Source organism: Natrix helvetica (genome assembly GCF_964273705.1).
Source record: "Natrix helvetica genome assembly, chromosome: 1".
NCBI classification, from domain to species: Eukaryota; Metazoa; Chordata; class Lepidosauria; order Squamata; family Natricidae; genus Natrix; species Natrix helvetica.
Genome location: NC_138548.1, coordinates 133,813,823 through 133,835,944, shown reverse-complemented (window position 1 = coordinate 133,835,944; position 22,122 = coordinate 133,813,823). Strand labels below are relative to the sequence as shown.

At 38.7% G+C, this 22,122-nt stretch overlaps 1 protein-coding gene across 6 annotated transcripts in view; it reads left to right on the top strand.

The window, feature by feature from the left end:
* Window positions 1-22,122, top strand: part of CLASP1 (cytoplasmic linker associated protein 1) — a 229,891-nt gene that overhangs the window by 134,552 nt on the left and 73,217 nt on the right. For all 6 annotated transcript variants that reach the window (XM_081934018.1, XM_081934019.1, XM_081934017.1 and 3 more), the window contains 2 exons: window positions 15,000-15,107; window positions 19,879-20,055. In XM_081934018.1, the coding sequence (XP_081790144.1) occupies window positions 15,000-15,107; window positions 19,879-20,055 (285 nt within the window). The remainder of the gene's footprint in view (window positions 1-14,999; window positions 15,108-19,878; window positions 20,056-22,122) is intronic.

The following is a 22,122-nucleotide window of genomic DNA, read 5'->3' as shown; positions in this document are numbered from 1 at the left end:
TGGATAGTCTAAAAATGCAGGTCCTCAGGTAAATCCATTCTCTGCTCTTCCCCCCCAAAAAAAACCAGAGGTCAGAAGAAAACATCAGCTGACTACTGACTAACTACTAGAATTCATTTATATGATAGGGAAGAAGCATTGCCATTTAACAGTGTCAAAATATCAGGATTTTCTTAAGACTACCAGCATCTTCTGTAAATCAGTGCAACAGAACAAGTGTGAAATTCCACACATCTGGAATTTATATCCCAAAGTAAAGGAGGTGTAAGGGTTACACTAGATCTGAGATTGCTCACAGAGTACCTAGGAGAGAGATGCTACAAAAGAGAAATACTAAGGTTAGTTTTGTTGACAATATACAGTATTTGGTAGTCTTTGCATTTCTAGAAGAAGCTTACTTTCATCACCTGATTAGAAAAGAAACTGAAATTCTGCTATGATAACAACCCTCTTAGTATTAGATCTTTCTATTTTAGTTAATTCAAGCACCACATGGGATTAGTAACACCAGTGGCTCATCTACAGATTTTGTTTCTCTACTTAGCCAGCATTTTGATTTTAGTGTCACCTGGACAGAAGGATCACCTTCTACAGGAGCCAATTGTCTATATATTACGAGCCATGGTGGCGCAGTGTTAGAATGCAATACTGCAGGCAATTTCTGCTGACTGCAGGTTGTCTGCAGTTCAGCAGTTTGATTGTCACCGGCTCAAAGTTGACTCAGCCTTCTATCCTTCCGAGATCGGTAAAATGAGGACCCAGATTGTTGGCGGAAATATGCTGACTATAAACTACTTAGGGCTGTAAAGTCTTAAGTGCTATTGCTATTGCTATTCCCAACTGCCTATCTGAAACTGAACAGATATGGTTACGGAGATATTCAGATAAAATTCACAAAAATTTACTTTCCTAAGGGAGAGCTTCTACTAATAAAATGTATAAGAAGCCTTTTTAATTAATAGAAAAATGTAAGCAAGTCAGGATTTTTCAGTGAAATACCCTAATTTCACAAAAGTTTTGATAGACGTGGTCCACAGTTCATAATTTTCCGATCTGGGAATCTAAACTGGGTCTTGACTGTGCTCATTTTCTTTGTCTTTTGCCTATTTGATATTTTGAAATTACTTACACCATCTTGTGATAACTAGAATACTTTTTAAATATTTAGATAGATCCTTGATATCACAGAAAATAGATGATAGTCCCCTAAAGCTTAAAATTGTGTCTGATTGGCAGAAGCATCCATGGGGAAATGGGAGGACAGGTAACAAAAATGCTCTCATGTTGCAAGTGCTATTTTTCTTCACTTGCGTTGCATGCACACATGAAAAGGGCAGAGCTTATAACATGAAGCTGCTTTTGTCATTTTGATGAAAACCTTCTGTCCTGTAGATATCTCTAATGACTAGTTTTGTTTCACAGTGTTCAGGTATATAAGATCTCTGGGTGGTATTTTATTCTGATATTACAATAGCATTGGACACTTCGACACCTCATTTTCTTAAGCAGCTCCTCCAGTGTTTCCATAAATTTGTATTCATGGTAACAAAATACATGGAAAAAATGCACAAACAAACAAAAAGCAGAACTAATTTAGGACTTGTTTGTTTCTTGTTCAGACCTACTCATACTTGAGCATTAAATACTATGTGCAGCAGCATTAATACAGTAAAAGGAGTGATTATGTTAGCTGCTTATATTAACAGTGCATTATATGGTCATTTTTAGTCAATTGGAGCTGCTATTACGATTTGGTCTGTGGTGAAGAGATATCTGCTAAATTAGTAGAAGAATGAATACTTATTATAGTTTGCAGGGTCTGCTAAGTAGCATATATAATTCTAGAAGAAATGCATCATAATGTATCTTGTGTGAAAACAAGAAAATAGGCAAAGGAAATCTTTTTGTGGTTCTGCTCTATTAACTAATTTATTTTACTTTGTTTGACTATGTGATTTTCCCCTCATTTGTGATACTAAAAACACCCTGCCCACTTCTGCTGATATTACTAACTATTCCCTCTTATCACTCTCCTTATTCTTTTAATTTGCTTAAAGATGGTACTACCAGTAAAGCTGAGGGTAAGCTGTCTGTATAACAGGTCTGTCTCCAACTTTACCAGGTCTCTGTTATCACCCAAGTACTCCCTGGTTTTCATCCGTGTCTGCTGGTACCTCTTGCATGACTCTTGCATGTTGTTTGGACTCTTTCCTCATATTGGAACTATTGTATGCCCTTTATTGTCTCTTTCTCCTAGCTCCTAGGCACAACTTAATTTAATTTATTAATTTAGGCAACATGTGACTCCAGACTCTCTGGGCTCTCACAATATAACAAACAGTAAAGTACAGTGTATGAATAATAACAAACAACAAATTAAGAAGAAGAATGATAAAGAGCGAGAAAACAATTATACAATATGTCCCCCCTCCCCAATAGGTTTATTAGGCTTAGACAGTATGTAACTTTTAAGTCATTCATGAATGTCATTCACTATAACATTAAATATAAAACAAGAAATTTACATCTTACATATATTTTTACTTAGATTTAAATTTATAAACCAGATATTGTAACAATGAATATCTGGAGTGGAGAAATGAATATGTTGGACTTTTTATTTCTATAAGAAGAGTACTCAGTGCAGAATGTTAAAAGATATTTAAATTTATTGGCAAGAGACTTTTTCCAGTTCTCTTATTGGTTGTGCAGAAATAGTAACTTTTGTCATAAATAGATGGCTTTGTTTTCATTTTGGTTCTTGGCCATTGCTGCATTAAATTTGGGTTTTTTAAACCAATATGTTATTCAAACTGAATTATTATTTTTGTTTAGAAATTGGAAATGGGGTATTCAGATTTATGCCTGCACAGATTCATTCTCATCCCTCCCTAACCAATTTCATCAGTACTGTACTGCAGAGGTCCCTAACCTCCAGCCCGTAGCCCAGTGCAAGGCTACAGCATGTTGAGAACCTCGCACGGGTGCAGAAAGCTGCTTTTGTGAAAGCTGTGTGCACTTACATCCATTCCCTCCCCCACACACCCCACCCCGCTCCGGGTCACTGCAGCCGCCTCTGCTAGTCTGCCAAGCCAGAAAGGTTGGAGACCACTGCTGCACTATAGACATATATTGTTTGTTTGTTTTATTGGATTTATATGCTGCCCTTCTCCCAAAGGACTCAGGGTGGCGTACAACATTAAAAAACACATATTACAAAAGTTAAAAGGAAATTAGAAACAATCCAAAAAACAAACCCAATTAATATAACACTAACATTTAAAAAATTAGATAAAATTAACAGGCCAGGGCGGCTTGCTGGAAAAGCCAACTTTTTAGGGCACGTCGAAAGGACCGGAGGTCGGGGATTATGCGAAGTTCCGGGGGCAGCTCATTCCAGAGGGAAGGCGCTCCCACAAAGAAGGCTCTCCCCCTGGGGGTCGCCAGCCGACACTGTCTGGCCGACAGCACCCTGAGGAGGCCAACTCTGTGGGATCGCACTGGACGGTGGGAGGCTACTGGTGGCAGTAGGTGGTCTCGCAGGTACCCTGAGCCTAAGCCATGGAGCGCTTTAAAGGGCATAATTAGTACCTTGAATCGCACCCGGAAAACAACCGGCAACCAGTGCAGGCCGCCTAAAAGGGGTGTAACATGGGAGCACCTAGGTACCCCCATGATAACCCGTGCGGCCGCATTCTGGACCAGCTGAAGCCTCCAGGTGCTCTTCAAGGGCAGCCCCATGTAGAGAGTGTTGCAGTAGTCCAGGCGAGAAAGGATGAGGGCATGAGTGATTGTGCATAGAGCATCCCGATCCAGGAAGGGGCGCAACTGATGTACCAGGCGAATTTGGTAAAAGGCCCCCCTGGTCATGGCCGTCAGGTGATCTTCGAAACTAAGCTGTGTGTCCAGGAGGACTCCTAGATTGCAGGCCCTCTCTGAAGGGGCTAAAATTTCTCCCCCTATCATCAAAGATGGAACAAGATGCACAAATCAGGATGATGGAAACCATAGCCACTCAGTCTTGGAGGGATTGAGCTTGAGCCTGTTCCTCCCCATCCAGATCTGCACAGCCTCCAGGCATTGGGACATCACGTCGAGGGCATCGTTTGGGTGGTTTGGGTTAGAGATAAAAAGTTGGGTATCATCAGCATATTGATGAGACCGTACCCCAAAACCACGGATGATCTCGCCCAGCGGTTTCATATATATGTTGAACAGGAGGGGTGAGAGAACTGACCCCTGGGGCACCCCACAAGTGACGCGCCTCAGGATCGATCCCTGCCCTCCAGTCAACAGGAACTGCAACTGATCCGACAGGTAGGAGGAGAACCACCATAAAACGGTGACCCCCACTCCCAACCCCCTGAGTCGTCGCAGTAGGATACCATGGTCGATGGTATCGAAAGCCGCCGAGAGGTCTGATAGGACCAGGATAGAGGAGCAGCCCCTGTCCCGGGCCCGCCAGAGATCATCGATCAACGCGACCAATGCCGTCTCCGTGCTGTACCCGGGTCTGAAACCCGACTGAAACGGATCCAGGTGGACAGCTTCATCCAGGTACTGGGGAAGCTGACGTCCTACCACACTTTCGACAACCTTTGCTACAAAGCGAAGGTTGGAGACCGGATGATAGTTGGCTAAAGAAGCTGGGTCCAGGGAAGGCTTCTTGAGGAGGGGCCTCACCACCGCCTCCTTCAAGGCGGTGGGAAAGAACCCCTCTCTCAATGAAGCGTTGGTAATCGCCTGGAGCCAGCCTCGTGTCACCTCCCGGGAAGCCGAAACTAACCAAGAGGGACACGGGTCCAGCACACAAGTGGCAGCACTGAGTTTCCCCATAATCCTGTCTATGCCCTCGGGGGTCACAGGGTCAAACTCATCCCAGATTGTCTCCACAAGATTCATTCCCGTTGACTCGCCCGAATCTACCCATATACATTCATTATATTACTCCTTTTGGGGGTAAGTAACTTTATGTTAAGTGCAGAAGAGAATAAGAGACAGTAAGCCAAGGAAATTAAAGCATGAGACAATAAAAATAAATATCTCATTTACACCAAACTTTACACCTCATCTTTATTATCCATCCTTGCAAGCCACATTTATTCCATCATGTTCATACACTAGTTTATATATCACATTTTGCTTTTTGAAGTTATTTCCTCTTTCTTTTGAGGATCTTATCAAATTTCTCACTCATTTATTTATTTGGCAATTGAATCTTTATTTGCCTTCACCTCATTGTATTTTTCTGTATACTGATCACTCTCATTTCTAGTATATTCAATCAATATCCACTTAGCACCTGTTTATTCTTGACTCTACAGTAATGCTTGTGCACCTTTTGGAATTTTCAGTATTTCTATATAAATATGACCTGAAACATGGTCTATTCTCTTCACAGGTCCTAAAAGTAAATAAAGAAAACCCAATTAAACAAAGAGTCAAAAGGAATACTCCTCCTGGAGTAACATGTCTTGCTCTTAATGTCATCTTAGTTAATTGACTACTCATCGAGGGAGGCAGGGGGATTGACAATGGTGTTGAATACCCTCCATTATCAGTCTACCTGATAGTGAACTGGTAGAGTCAAACTCTTTGGAAATAATTTTGTAACTTTTCCAACTGGTGAACATCAACATCTCCTGTTCAAGAGGAGCACCCCAATTACTGAAGACAAAGATTCACAATTCCCCCCCCCCCCCCAAATAAGTAGCTTTGGATTATTTTCTTCAATGAATAAATGAATAAATAAGATTGAAGGACTCAGGAAACCATCATAGCAGGTTTCCAAAATGTCTGCCTGCCTGCGCAGAGTTTATTTGGCTTTTATACAGTTTTAACAAGCAGCAAATAGGATATATAGCAACAGCATTATCATTGGCTTATTCCCTCTTATTTCCCTTGTCAATCTCTAAGACCACCCCAGCCAGGGTTGAATCTCACATAACACAATAGTTCCTGGTAGTCCATGGTTCTACTAATTAGGTGAGCTCATAGATAGTTAAGGTAATCGGTTACTAAGATATGGCAGTATGCTGTGCATGCCTGTACGTAACGTATAACCTCTACATAAGATATTTTTGTATCATTTTTTAAATTGGATTCCCTTTATCTGATTTTAGGACTTAATGTGAAGAACAAATAATCTTTAGGTCATATTCCAAAAGGGATATGCAAGCACCACTATAGGATCAAAAATTAACAGGTACCTCATTTTCAGATCCATAGTTGTTTCATTGTATAGTCCAACATTTACTACAGATCGATGGGATTTTCAGCCAACAGCATAATATTGTCTCCATACAAAATCATACAGTACAGGGGTGGGTTCCGCCTGGCACTACTGCTGGTTCGCTCATGTGTGCACTTTGTGCACGTGCGCTTGATGTGTGCTGTGCACACATGGACAGTGCAATTAAAATTGTTCTGTGCATGCACAGAATTGAAAAACAAGATGGCACCGCCAATCGGGGGATCGATTCGGGGGTGTGGCAGACCTGGGTCACTGCCAGTTCCAGTGACCCAGGCTGCCAAACTACTATCGGTTCATGCAAACCGGTAGGAACCCACCACTGATACAGTAGTGGCCAAAATTGTGGAAACATTTTGGGAAAAATATATTTCTGAGGTTTGATGGCTAATAACATCACTTTCTTTTGGACTTTCAAGATAATCATATTCCACTGCTGGAATGGCCTGGGAATAGCCCAGACCTTAACCCAATTGAAAATCTATGGAGCCGACTAAAGAAACTTGTTAGTCAGAAGTGACCCAGCAATAAAATCCATTTAATAGAAGCAATAATTCAATCTTGGTTTCACATTATAACAGCTGCACAACTAAAAGACTTGGTTCACTCCATGGGAAGACATTGTAAGACCATAATTCATGCTAAAGATTACCTAACTAAGTATTAACTGACATGGTGATAATTTTTGTATATCTTGTTGTTTCTATGGTGATAATTTTTGTATATCTTGTTTCACTTTTCTTTTTTACAACTGCTATTCTAATAGGAAATCCTTCATAAAAGTTATTGCATTACATTCTTGATTAAATATCTCTCTATTGATATTTAATTTTATGGTACTACTCCAAAAAAAGTTTTAGAAAATACACTTTTCCCAAAAGGTTTCCACAATTTTGGCCACTACTGTTCACACCTTCATGTCTCCAACATATCTCAGATGTCATCCTAAACATTATTTATTCAATTATACAGTAGAATCTGGAAACAAATTAATAATATAGGACGTATCTCACATCATTGTCTTACTCTTTGTTAGTGTGGAACCATTCAACTAATATTCCATCTATTCTTATACATGCTTTGCTTCCATCATATATCACTCTTATGGCATTTAGCAATTAACCTTCTCTGTGTATTCATACAAACCGTTCCATAATTCAGTGCTATTAATCATAGTAAATAAAAAAGGATGGCCTTGAAAGACAGTGGGATGATCTATTACCAAGGCAACAATCATATAAATTAAACTTGAGCATAGTTTATGAAAATGCATCAGACAGTCTTCCCACCCATCCCCAATTATCATGAAAATAAAAGGAGGAATTGTAACCCATTTAGATCTGCAACATTCTGTAACTACAGCTGCTCTAATAAAAGTAGTTTTAGATTTGTATGGTGTCTGTTTCTTAGTGTAATCCACTAGGATAGTGCTGGCATTAATTTTATCTTCCGGTTGACAATTATTTCTTTTTACACATATCTTTTTTTACTTATAAGCTGCCCAGAGTTGCTATGGAGTCAGGCAGCCTCAAAATTGGATAAATAAATAAAACTTTTATCTAAATCCACTAATACACAGTCCCCCCCCCTTCCTTTTTCCTAGTGACTTGCTAAAGAACAAAAATCTGATCTGCACAGCCTTGCTGAACAATAAAGCCACACTGCACTTATCAAATTTTCTTTCTGTATGTTTTCAATCAGAATTATCTTCAATGCATTCCCTGATGTTTCTATTCTTATTATGCTTCCCTTTGAATAGAGAAGAATCAAGAAGTTGCACAACGATGCCATAAGCAAAACATACCCATGTTTCCAGTTGCACTCTCTTTCACCTGCAGCTTTACTATTTTTCAGTATCATTGAATAATTTATTGTTTCCTTTTCATTATTGCTTTTTCTTCGACACAACATTTACAGTAATGATTTCACATTCAGATTTCTAAAATACTGCTGCTAGAATTTCTTCCAGAATTTCCTTGGTTTACTCACAAATCCTTTGATGATTTTTAATATTGAATCCCATTCACTCTGGTGGAACTTTTTTCACCTACTTCTAAAATAATCTGATTCCATCAAAACTGTACTGTATTTTATCTACCTCCTATAACCTTAATGTTTCCTTGTTTCTTCGATAATTTTTGCATCTTATCTTTTTCTCGCTATGCATAATCGAATACCTTTCCTTCAATTCGTGAATATTCACTGTATATACCCAATTCAGTTGGTTCCTCATATCCTTATTTTTTTTGCAGCAGTTATTCTCTTACAATCATCTTTTTCTCCTCCATGGCCTTTATTATTTCATCATTCCACTTAAGCATGCTTTTTTATACTTCCCATTAGAGTAACTGCACACATTTCTATGTTACTCTATTCCAAGAAGTTTCTACATTATTCTTATTTGCATTATTTAAATGTAAAATATTTTACATTATAAATTATATTGGGAGATATTGTGTATGTGTTTATCTTCTAATACTTTCTTCATACAAAACTCATACTTCCTTTTCTGGCCATGGTTCTAGTTTTGCATTACTTCTTTCATATATTTCATGTAAAGTTCTTCCCCAGGATCCACTTTAGACATTACTAAATAATAGTCTGTCCCTCACATATAATTCTCTTACAATTTGTATATCTCACTTATTTTTCTGTGTTTGTTCATAAATCAAATTACTGTATTTTTTGAAGTATAAGACGCACCTTTTTTCCTCAAAAAGAGGCTGAAAATCTGGGTGCGTCTTATACATCAAATACAGCATTTTTTGCTTCCCGAAGCACCGCCCCTTCACCAAAATGGCTGTGCATAGCCTTATGGAGGCTTTCAGAGAGCTCCTGGGGGCTGAGGAGGGCAGAAATGAGCAAAAAATGGGCTGTTTTTTGCCCCCCCCCCCAGCAGCACTCTATAAGCCTCCATAAGGCTATGCATGCAATTATTTTGACAAAAAACAGGCCCGTTTTCTGCTTGTTTTTGCCCACCCCCAACCCCCAGGAGCACTCTGCAAGCCCCCCCCCCCCCCCAAGGCCATTCATGCCTTTAAAAAGAACTGGGTCCATTTTTGCGAAAAACTGGCTGTTTTGGGGAGGTTTGTAGAGTGCGAAAACTTTTTTTTTCCTTTCGGAAAGCTCTTTAACTAATTGATGAGAATTACATTGATCAAGTGCTGTGCCAGCAGAAACAAAGTCTTAGGTGCTGCAGATTGTCAGCAATTTCTTTTTCCAGCACAAGGATAAATACACCTGGAAATATCTACCTACCTACCTACTCTCTTTTTCTCCCTACCTACCTACCGTATTCTCTCTCTCTCTCTCTCTCTCTCTCTCTCTCTCTCTCTCTCTCTCTCTCTCTGTGTGTGTGTGTGTGTGTGTTGTATTTGTACTGATAAATAAATAAAGGCCCAGGTTCAAATCCCAGTAAGGGTATGGCTAGCTGATGAGAGCTAAATAGCTTGAAATAGATCTATACTAGTCTCCCTTTATTTATTTATCAGCACAAATACAACACAAACATAGCAAAGGCAACATTAAAAATCAAAATATGGTTTTCTGCCTGGATGGTCTTCTGTAATGAGCCGAAGGACAGAAAGGGGGAGTAGTGAGCTCCCTCCCATATTTGGGCATACCAGGGGTTGTAACACGCATGCATGCATGCATACATACATACATACATACATACATACATACATACATACATACATATATATATATATATATATATATATATGTTTTCGTAGATTTTCACGGGTGTAGGTATGCTGGTTTTGTTGTATTCGGGTCTTTTCCTGTGTAAGGTTGAGATTGTCTTTGCAACGTTTCGGCAGGATCTCACCTGCCATCTTCAAGCTGTGGGCTTAAAATGTGATCGGAGCTGCCGTCTTTCTGTAAGTCTTGGTGGGAGGGGATGGGGTGCTGGCTTTATTTCAGTAAGTGGAATGATTGGTTGTGTGGTTGTATCATGATTGGTAGATTGGTGCTGATTGGTGCAGGCTGTGTGTGCATTGTTGTTTTGTATTGTAACGGCTTGGGTGGTGGGTGGTGTTCGTTTGTTGGCTAGGGCTGGTTTCCAGATGTTTGGTAGGCGGGAGGTATCATCACGTTTGTTCATGTTGTGGGGGTGTTTCTCTATTTCGATGGCTTCCATGATTATTCTCTTATGGAGGTGTTCTGTTTTGGAGATTAACTTGGCTCCTTCAAAGTTGATTTCATGTCCTGTAGCTTTAAGGTGCTGGAAAAGGGAGGAAGTTTTTTTCTTTTTTTCTTACTGCGTTCTTGTGTTCTGTGATGCGTGCATTTATCCTTCTGTTTGTTTGTCCTATGTATATTGCTAGGCAGATTTTGCATGGTATTTTGTAGATTCCTTGGTTTTCTAGCTGGATTTTGTCTTTGGGGTTTCTTAAGATGTTGGCTATTTTTTGGTCAGTGGTGAAGGCTGTCCTGATATTGTGCTTGTGGAGAATTTTGCTGATTTTATCTGTGGTGCCTTTGATGTAAGGGAGGAGGGCGATGCCCTTGTCCTGTTCTGTGTCTTGGTTTTTTTGGGGGGTCTCCTTTTGGATTAGGTTGGTGATTGTTTTTCTTTGGAATCCATTGGAGATTAATACATTTGTGAGTTTGTGTAATTCAGTTTTCAGGTGGTCTTTGTCGGCTAGGCATTTGGTTCTGGAGATGAGGGTCTTGGCTACAGAGTTGATCTGTGCAGGGTGGTGATGGGATTGTGCATTTAAGTAGCGGTTGGTGTGTGTTTTTTTCTGGTAGATGGTGTGTCCTAGGGAGCCATTAGGTTTTTTGTAGATTAGGACATCCAGAAAGGGAAGTTGGTTGTTTGCTTCTATTTCCATGGTGAATTGTATTTTGGGGTGTAGGCTGTTGAGATGTGTGAGGAAGTTGTCCAGTTTTTCTTTTCCCTCTATCTCCCTCTATCTATCTACCTACCTACTATTTTTAAAATTTGCCTCTTCCAAATCTTGGTGCGTCTTATACTCCGAAAAATATGGTAGATGTTTCCTTATTCATTCCTATGTTGTATGTATAAACTAATAGATGCGTATTCTTAAACCATATATTACAAATAGTCCCTTTTCTAAGGAAATATTTGCCAAACAGTCACCATTCTGATTCATTCAGTCTCTTTTTCTGAATTATCTCATCTCATTCCCACCCTATTCATGTCTCCTAGTTCAATACAGGTAGTTCTTGACCTAGGATCACAACTGAGCCCCAAATGTATGTTGCTAAGTGGGACATTTGTTAAGTGAGTTTTTCTCCATTTAATGACCTTTCTTGCCACCATTGTTAAATGAATCACTGAAGTTGTTAAGTCAGTTATTAAGTGAATCTGGCTTCCCTATTTTTGCTTATCAGAAGGTTGCAAAAGGTGATCACATGACCCCAGGACACTGCAACTATCATAAGTAAGCAAGTTATGCCAAGCATCTTAATTTTGATCACATGGCCATAGGGGATGCTGCAGTAGTTGTAAATGTGAAAAATGGTCATAAATCTTTTTCAGTGGCGCTGTAACTTTGAAAGGTCACTAAACAAGCTGTTATAAGTTGACAACGACCCATATTTCCCCTTAGATTGCATTCCTTCTTAAGGTTTCAGTGTTTAAACAAAATTCATCCCTAATTCTCCCACAATTCCCATCTATTGGACATAATATGTAGCTGTAACCTCCCTATGGATTTCTGCTTTTATACACCACTCCCCCACATCCAACAACTTTCTGGATTTTGTACATTCTGACATACAATTAAATCTTTTTGTTCATAAACGTATGCTTTCACTTTATGACATGTATTTAGCAACCCCATTCCTTAAGATATGACCCTCCTTATTACAATTATCATCAAAGAAGCCCACATGTTTTCCCTATTGCTATTCTGGCTTTAGTCAATCAAAACCTTTACATAATACTTCTTGATAAAATAGAAATATATAGACTGAGTTATCATCATCAATTCAACCCATGTCACATGCATCATTCCTTACTAATGGTAGTTTTGGCATATTTTGATTAATGTACCACAAGTTCAATGAAGCATCAGTTTTCCCCCAAGCATGTTAACATTATGCTATGCAAGCTAAAATCTCTTAATCTACAGCGTATTATGTCGGCCAACATATAGCTGTGAATTTAACCATCCAAGAAGGATGTGTGCAATATATTGAAACACATATATGGATACTATTATAAACTGTTTTGGAATAAAACTGGTTATTTTACTCCACTCAGATTGATATTTATAAATTATAAATAGATTCCCAAAACCTATGCTCAGAATCTGAGCATGTATCTGGTTATAATGATCAGAAGAAATCAATAAGAATGATAGTGGAAAGAGACATGTGACTTCATATTCCTTTCCTAATTGGAAAACCTAGGTTCAAGGTAAATACTAGTTGCATCCAACTGAAGGGACCTATCTACTGAAAGATATTAACTTTATTTATACAGTATTTATCTGAAATCGTGCTGTGGCAGATAAAGAAAAATGGGTGATGACTGGTCTGAGTATATCTAGAGAGAATATTTGTGTTAGCATGCCCATTATTTTAACAGAGAGTAACAGAGTTAGAGGTACATACCACTATTAAACTATACTGGATAAAGTATTATTGGACATTGTATTCTTTACTTCTTTATTCCTCTTTTCTTTTAGATGAAAAGCTCATATCCAGTTTAGATAATAGTATGCAGATAAAATCACTGTAATAAAAGCTTACTACAGATCCTGCCTAAACTATTATAATGCAGAATAATTTGGGGATGAGAAAACGTAAAGAGACTGATAATAAATTTTTCTTACTCCTATCGTCCATAGGCCCATTCATAACTCAGCCTTATCTTTATCAACTTTATCTTTTTTTTCAACTTTCCAAAGGACCATTTTATTAACAATTCAAACATTCTTATACACCTTTCATATTTGGCTCTTAGTTAAAGCTATTTGGCCCCCAAAGTATAAAATGAGTTTTTCTTTTTTCTTTTTTACTTGTTTAAGTATCTGAATTCCTACTTCTAATAAATCTGAGGAGTGTCTTAGAAATTTGACAATAAATAAATACTTTGCAGAATCAGGCTGTGAATGGTATTTTTGCTTGCGTCGAACTCTATGCAAAAGATAGTGGATGCTAGAGAGGCCTTTTGGATAAGCAGGCTAACTAATGATATTTAATATAATAATTGAAGTTGCTTTTTTGACTCTGAAGGGGGAAATTGGCCAGTATATTTTATTGTTCTTTGTTTTTATTATAATCTTCAAGTGTCCTTTCCTAAACCAATTTACATCATTAATATGATATCATTCACAATACCAACTCCAAACTGTTTTAGACAGATAATTGTCAAAGTACTAAAAAAAAGTAGAAATGTAATCTTCCTAGAAATTTTTTAATTTATGTGGCAGTCCCTGAAAGAAGCTAATTCAGCTAATTAAATAACTGTACTATACTGATGTTTTTAATTGCCTTGTCATATATTCATGAATGGATTGAATTGAATTGGATAGCATTCTGCATAAAAGTAATGTCCATTTTATTGTGGAATAGATCTAATCGTGTGGCTAAGCTCCATGTGGTTTTAAATAATAGCAAATGTGAACATTCAGAAGGGTTCACAAACTTTTAAGCACCACTGTATTTCCTGATAGTGATGGCCAATAAAAGACTTTTTTCTAAAAACAAGGGAAACTCTTATAATCTGGTCTTAGTAGCTGCACAATTGGTATCAATATGAAGTGGCCTTATGCAGGTAGAAATGTAATACACATTGGTCTTTCTCCATGTTAGCTGGAACTCTGATTAGTCTCTACATATATAGGACCTCTTTATTATGATGCCCTCAAAAGTGATTACTAGGAAACCTATTTGATGGATGACATTAGGTCTGTGGAAGCACCAGAGAGATTCATATAAATTAATTATAATAAATACTAGTATGTGATCTGGAGGGAAAGGAAGCTCTTTTTCTCGTCAGGAAAATAAGAGTCATGTTGCTTAATCCTATTTAATATTAATTTGAAGATACTGCCATTCATTTTTTCTTAGCATATATTACTGTGGTTCTTTCCTTTTTACATTCGCACCTATTTCTGTCTCTTTAATCCCAACTTTGTCTTCTAGTTTTGTATTTGCCTTGATAATTTAAGCATTATGCAAGTTACAGGACTATACTTCTTCTTTTTTTCCTTTTCCTGTTAGTTCTGGTGGAAATTTTGTTTGCAGTATGCTTTAAAAACAATTCTATTATATAATTCTTTCCTGGTGTGTTGAGTCTGGAGTTCTGAATGCATTAAAAAGATAAATAATTTGTAAGGTTGAGCATGATTCTAAACTGGTTTGGAAAATATTCTTTAGAAGTCATATGAACACAGGGTCTCTCTGCTACTCATTGAGGCAGCCATATCTTTTGTCATATTTTTTCAGAAGTCTGAATAAGATAGAAGTGCTTTAATGAGCTTGTACGAATGCCCATCTACTTCTTCAGAATCATTTTAGAACCATGCTCAGCTTTAGTGATTGGTATATTTTGCACTAAGTAGTTAGCTTCCATTCTAATTAATGTATATAAATAAGGGAATAACATCAGATTCCTAATTTGGGGAATCCAGTTTCAGCCTCTTATTATAATTTTCTCATTTTAGTCAGATTGCAGAACTATTAACTGAGGTGCGAGCGAAAGAAAATATTAACCACAATCACATTAAAGTTTAACCGTCACTTTTCTGTTCTTTTTTTCTTTCCTCAGGTCGAATTCGCACAAGGAGGCAAAGCTCTGGAAGCACCAGTAGTATCACTTCAACACCTGCTGACACCCGAGGCCGCAGTCGGGCTAAAGTAGTTTCGCAATCTCAGCGTAAGGAACCATTTAGTGTGCTATTGTGGAGGAGACAGTGTATTTTCCAAGTTTGTTTTTTTGCCTACCTTATTTTCATATACACCAGTGTTTCCATTCAGTGCTATGAACATTCTTCAAATGCAGTTTTAAAAGTTAATTTCTATAGTTAGGTCTTGATAAATTAGGTATGATATGCAGATTTTTTTAAAAAAAATTCAGTTGGGACTTAACTCCTCGGAATATTCATTTCTCTAAGAATGATTTGCAAAGATGGGATGGTCTGGGAATGAAGACGCTAGAGATCGGCACTATGTTTTGCAACATGCCTCTTCTTGATTTCTTTTTTTTTAATTAAAAAATACTTAAACAAAATATCAGTGGGGCAGAGAATTCAGGAAATAGTAGACAGAATCTCTGTAAGCACTCGATCCCCACATGGAGCCATTCAGCATCTTGTTAGTGATGTCAATAAAAGTGTTTCACGTAAACATGAACTCCTGCATACAGAGGCTTGGCTCATACCACATAGGATACTTAAGCCAAGAATTATAATGCCAATTTGTGCCTTATTTGAGTTAAGGTAAAATATGACTAATTTAGGGTCAACAAAGCATAATATAAAACTATGGCTTGCTTTATTAATTTTCTTTTCTTTTCACTATGTGTAGTCAGTAAGTCTAACCACTGATAGACTAGGTGGTTTATTCCTGGTTTATTTTTGCGTTTCTCCCAAGCTTCTGACTAATCCAGTGGTACAAGATAAGAGCAGCTGGAAAGTTACTGCTCTCAAACCAAGATGAGGTTTTCTTTCCAATATCTTTTTTTCTCTCTTTCTCTGGCAACATTTTTCTTTCCCCATTCTTTTTCTTCTTCAGCACGTGGTAATATATAGAACAGACTTTCATATGTTAAATTACAGTGAAAAACTAGTAATGCCCCCAAAACTACATACTATTTGGAAAAACATACATTCTGACTGCCTGTTGTACAATGTTTATCGAGAACCAGGATCATTAATTTATCCTGAATCATGGCAGTATATTTTCCCAAACATGGGGTGAATACACACTCAGTTCCAAGGCCCTGTTTGTGAATTGTGAATAGACAGTGAATTTGCAGAAAGATTTTCATTCATAATGACCATTAGAAGAGGGGAAAAAACCTCTTCATGCTCTTCAGAATTGGCTGTCTGTCTCTATGTGTTCACCAATTACTGAGGAAAGGACATAAAATATAAAGTAAATAAGTTAGATGTTCTCTTCACATCTATAAAAAATTGAGTAGAGGGTAGTAAACATAAAAAGTATTCATCTAAAATTGCTGCTTGACAGCTTAGTGTAAATGCCTGTATAAAACTGTATATTCTGTGGCAAGGCTGCTAATTTATATGGCATAAACATGTCCACTGGTTGTGGATAATTTCCCCCCCTGATTTTTTCCCCATCGTACTCCGACTTCTATGGATACAGGTAATCCTTGACTTACGACCACAATTGGGACCAGAATTTTCATAATAAATTAGTATAGTCCTAAAGTGAGTGGCCCTGATTTTACAACCAATTTTATCATGGTCATTAAGTGAATCAAATGATAGTTAAGTAAATTACATGGTCATTAAACAAATTTGGCTTTCCTAATTTACTTTGTTGGAAGCTAGCTGAGGTCACAAATCATGATCACATGAACACAAGCTGCTGCAACTCTCATAATTGCAAATCAGTTGCCAAGTACCCAGATTGCAATCATGTGACTGTGAGGTGCTGGAACGGTTGTAATTTCAAGGATGGGTTATAAGTCATTTTTTTTCCAACGCCATCATAATTTTGAATTATCATTAAATGAATGGTTGTAAGCTGAGGATGACCTGTAGTACCTGCACACACATGCGCACACACATACACATAAAGAGAGTGTTAGTATTCTATTTAACTGAATTGATTTTCAATCTTTGTCACAACAGAGAAATGTCTGAATTTTTCCTGTGTTAGGTTTTCAAACAGCAGTAATCTGTAGGCCAGTGATGGCTAACCTTTTTGTCCTCGTGTGCTGAAAACGCACACGAGCAACAGCGCCCACGGTTGACAGCATGCACGTGCATGCCCACACACACCTTCCCTTGCACACGTGTGTGTGACCCTCCACCTTGCTCCTGCCCCCTGAACATGTGTTCATGACCCTCCCAAGCCCCGTTTTGTGCTTAGCAGGCCTCCCTGAAGCCTCCTGGGACCAAAAATGGGTCGTGGGGGGCACACCATACCCCCCCACACTTTCCCCGTGAATGCGCGAGTGTCCTCTCCACTCCCCACGCATACGCGGTAGAGACCCAACAATCAGCTAGCCAGTGGCACCCACCTGTAGCCCATTTTGGGAGTAGCAGGCCTCCCTGAAGTCTCCTGGGACCAAAAATGGGGCATGGGGGCACGCTGCACTCCCCACACTTCTGTGAATGTACCTACTCTACACACATGTGTGCGCGTCTCCCGCATGCGCAGTAGAGACTCAACAATCAGCTGGCCAGCAGGAGTTGTGCGCACATATGTAGTGGAGCTGACCTGCAGTGACGGCTTGCATGCCTGCAGAGAGGGCTCTGCGTGCCATTTGTGGCACACGTACCACAGGTTCGCCATCATGGCTGTAGGCCTTCAAAAAATCATGGCACTCTATTGATTAAAGTCTTTGGTGTTTCAAGTACTGTAAACATACTTACATGTTAGGTATAGGAAGGAACTATATTATACATGTTGTGATTCTAATCCTAAAAATAGTATATAATATTTTTTTCTCTTGTTTTAAAGAGAAATGCTGTCAATATGCCATTACTTTAGGGAACATCAGGATGGCTAAGCACAAAAAGATCTAGTTTGAGAATTTTGAATCTTTGCAAGAGAAAGGAAAAAAATATCAAGAGACTAGTATTTTTCATTTGCTTTTAATCTAAGAGGCACTTCACATATTAAATGTTTGAGTCAGATAAAGTCTTTTTAGATGCTGCTAAAACTGCAAAATCAAGAACGATATTTTGAAATGAAGCCAGTCAAAGATTCTTCCCATCTCTGACTTTCATTTTCAGCATTCCATATTCTTGCTTTAAACACAAATAAAAATGCTGAACTTTGTACATTAACATTGAAACAAATATTTCACTTGTTTCTACAATGCACTGTAACAAAAGATTGAAATGCTTGGTAGGGCTGACTTTGTTGTTAGAAGTGATGAATTTGTTTTCTCAATCCCCAAATGTTACGTGCCGTTGATTGCTCTGCATATGTGCTAGGTATGTTATTTGTGCCAACTGAAATGGTTGCTACTGAGTAACATTTCTGATGCTTATTTTATCTTTAAAAAATAAAGTAATAAATCATAGCCAGGAACAGGAACTATTTAATAGATAGAATGCTAGGTTTAAGGTGACAGATGTTTTGTTTTGTTTTGTTTTGTTTTGTTACTAACCTCTATACTATCCGGTCATTCTGCATTATAAGCACAACCCTTGTAATATTTGTCTTGTTTTTCCTGTGATATCATTGCCTATTCTGTAACATTGCATTGATAGGATTGCTATTCCCAGGATAGTAATGTTACTTGTTTGTCCCGTGCCCTGCCAGCCTCATGGATAGCAGGCATAAAGCTAGAATTACAGTTTATTCTACTGTAAATAGTTATTTACTACTTGGCAGAAATGTTTTCTTGCCACACACTAATCCATAATAAAATATGAGCAGTGATGTGCTTGTCAAAAAGGAGTTTGTATGCAAATAACAATGCTTCTTGAACTCTGTATTGTCTCGCTTTCTCTGCTTCACTTTCTGCCTGTCCTTTCGTCTGCTGTCATAATCCAGGATCCAGATCAGCTAACCCTGCAGGTGGTAAGAAACACGTTTTTGTTTTCAACTCTGTTTACATATCTGTACTGTCTCTCATGCTACTGTTTTTAACTGATTCAACGTCTGAAAGTCTAGTATTCCCAGAGGCTTTAAAAAAAACCTACTATTTTTAAAATGAAAATTTATCTAGGAAAAAGTTTAGATATATGTATGATGTACTTAGACAAAGTACCTGTGTGTAAGTTCAGTGAGCAGTGGGACTCACTCCTAGGTAACAGGGTGTTAGGATTGTAAATTTGAAGAACTGAAAAGGGATTTGAAGATGTCTTCAAATGTTGATGGTGATGTTGTAAGTTAACACCAGCAGGGACAAGCCGGGCACGCTATTTTTGAAACGATAGAATTCCAAAGATAGGTTTTCATAACACAAATTGTCTTGTGACAAAAGGAAAAAAATCCGCTGGATGACTTCACTATCACTTGCCTAATTTCTTGGATTTGAATGCCTCTTTTTTGGCAATTGCTCAGTCAGTGTTGTGGTTGGAAGATAAAGGAAAATTTCAAAAAAGTTTCCTTGCGAGTTGCATGAGAAAAAGCAAACAATGGGACAGAGAAATTGTGTGTAAGCAAGTGCATGTGTAAGAGAGTACCCGTGCAATAGAGTTTATCAGTTGCTTCTGTATAAAATATAGCTTGCTGGTATGACTGATCCTATTTGACCATTTTCAAGGTGAGTAGTATCATTCAAGGTTGTGTTTCTATTCATCCATCATCCTCAATGCTTTTTATTGTTAATTTATGTTGTTAACTCCATTTTTAAACATATCTTCATCTGGAAGAATTTCTGTATCCTGTTTTATTTTTAATTTATTATTAATTAAGCTGAATTTTTAAAATACATTTAATAAGTTTAATGGTTTGAAATGTTCTGAAGACTTAAGAGCATTTACCTTTATTTTTTGTAGCTGGTAGTCGATCCAGCTCTCCTGGGAAGCTGTTGGGAAGTGCATATGGAGGGCTTAGCAGTGGAACAACTAGAGGACACCCAGTGGCAACACCATCCTCATCTACTGACAAACGCAGTAAAGTCCCCCGAAGCCAGGGCTGCAGCCGAGAGACCAGCCCTAGCAGGATAGCTCTAGGTAAGAGTTTTCTTGGCTGCAATATAGAGCCAAGAGGCTGATTTCTTCTCTCGTGCTGATTGGCCAAAAGACTATCTGAAATAAATTACAGTTTTACTATAATGATTTCATAGTAATGGTTTTCTGCTGAGTTTCTTAATAGCATCATAGGCCAAGAGAGCAGATGAAGTTGCCAGTGGGGTTAGCATAAATTGTTTATGCTTATTGTTTTGATTAGAAAGGAATCATTTTCTGATTAAACAACGTTGTTTTAATTAGAAAACATTTCTTCAGGTATGTTTTATTTCCATTTTCACTTGGCATGGTTCAGTGCCATTTGATGATACCAAATGTATCGTCTTACAGGTGTAATGGAAGATTCTCCTCCTTTTAAGGAGGAGACTCCTCCCTTTGAGTCTGTTGTTGTTTTCTCTGATCAAAAAGTGTGCCTATTGCTTTTAGGTTAAATACTAAACTTTATATGTAGGGTTATTTTTTAATGAACTTGTTAGTATTACTATAGATATGTGACTGAACCCAAAGAACTGTTCTATCTTTGGATATATTAATTGTGCGCAACTGCCCAACTGCACATTATTAATATAAAATGGTAGCTTAGAACAGTGGTGGGTTTCAATTTTTTTTAGAACCTATTCTGTAGCTATTCTGGCCTGTTTTATGTGAGTGGCTTGGCAGTCATGTGACTGGGTGGGAGTGGCCAACTTGATGTCACTCATCAGGAGATGGCATGGATTGGGTAAAATGTGGTGAAGTTCACTTAACAACGCTCTTGCTTAGCAACCAAAATTTTGGGCTCAGTTGTAGTCATAAATCAAGGACTATCTCTGCCTTCCTCTGTATGGCAGCCTTGTCCTAGTAAACTATTTCTCCTTTCTGGCAATTTTCCTCCCTGTTAGAGGCACCAAAATATCCCATACAATGTAAGGTTTCCTGCTGCAGCAGGGGGTTGGAGTAGATGACCTCCTAGTAGCCTTCTAGCCCTAAATTGCTGTGCTATTTTTCTTTCTTTCTGCTAACAAAGAAACCTGCCTGAGGCTCATTCCAGATGCCTGCCAGATAGAGATAATGAGATAATGACCCTAGAGAAAGTTTGGCTCCATTCACAAGCCGGGAATCATCCAAACCCTTTTAGAAACACAATGCTCATATTGCACAAGCCCCAAAACTTCAAAAACATAAAACCATATAACATACAACCATATAACCATATAACCAATTTCTTTCCTGCACCTTTTCATTTTAAAGTTATTAAGACTTGTGGACTTCAACTCCCAGAATTTCACAGCCAGGCATGCTCAGTTCCAATTTAAAGCGACAGCATTTGTTTTTCTCCTTTGTGAAAGAAGTTTCCTTTTTTTCTTTTTCTTCTCCCTTCCCCTCCTTCCTCCCTCTCTCCCTCCCTCCCCCCTCTCTCAAACATAAACACACACAGAAGTTGGATTGGATTATCTCTCCTACCCCCTTCCCTCTCTCACTCACTCTCAAACGTAGGCACACACACAAACACACACACACACACACACACACACACACAAATTGGATTGGATTGGATATCTTTTCCAATGGCTTGAAAGCAGCTCCTCTGCCGTCCCCCCATTCCCCCCCCTGCCTTCCCCAAACACCTCCCCCCATTGCAAATGCAGCCTGCTGTCTGGGTGGGAAATGCCTGGAATGCAATAAAGCCCACCCATTCACCTCCTGCTGCCAGGCTGGGGTGAGAGGAGAGGTAGAGAAGCCGGAGGGGAGCCGATCTGAGCCTTCCGAAAGAAAGGGTCTGTGGGAAAGTGTGTGTGCTACAGCATGGCTCTTTGCCTGGCTTCCTGCCTTCTCCTGTGGTCTCGGGGCTCGCTTGTGCTCTCCCTCCCCAAGTGTAGTTTGATTGCAGGCGGAGCCACATTGCCTTTTCAAACTTGTAATCAGTGAAGCTGGGCTGGATTTTTACATAGCATTATCCAGCTATGTGTGTGTGTGTGTGCGTGAAATGGATGGGGGCCTGGGGAGGAAGTCACTACACTTGGGGAGGGAGAGCACAAGCGAGCACTGAGGAGACCACAGGAGGAGGCAGGA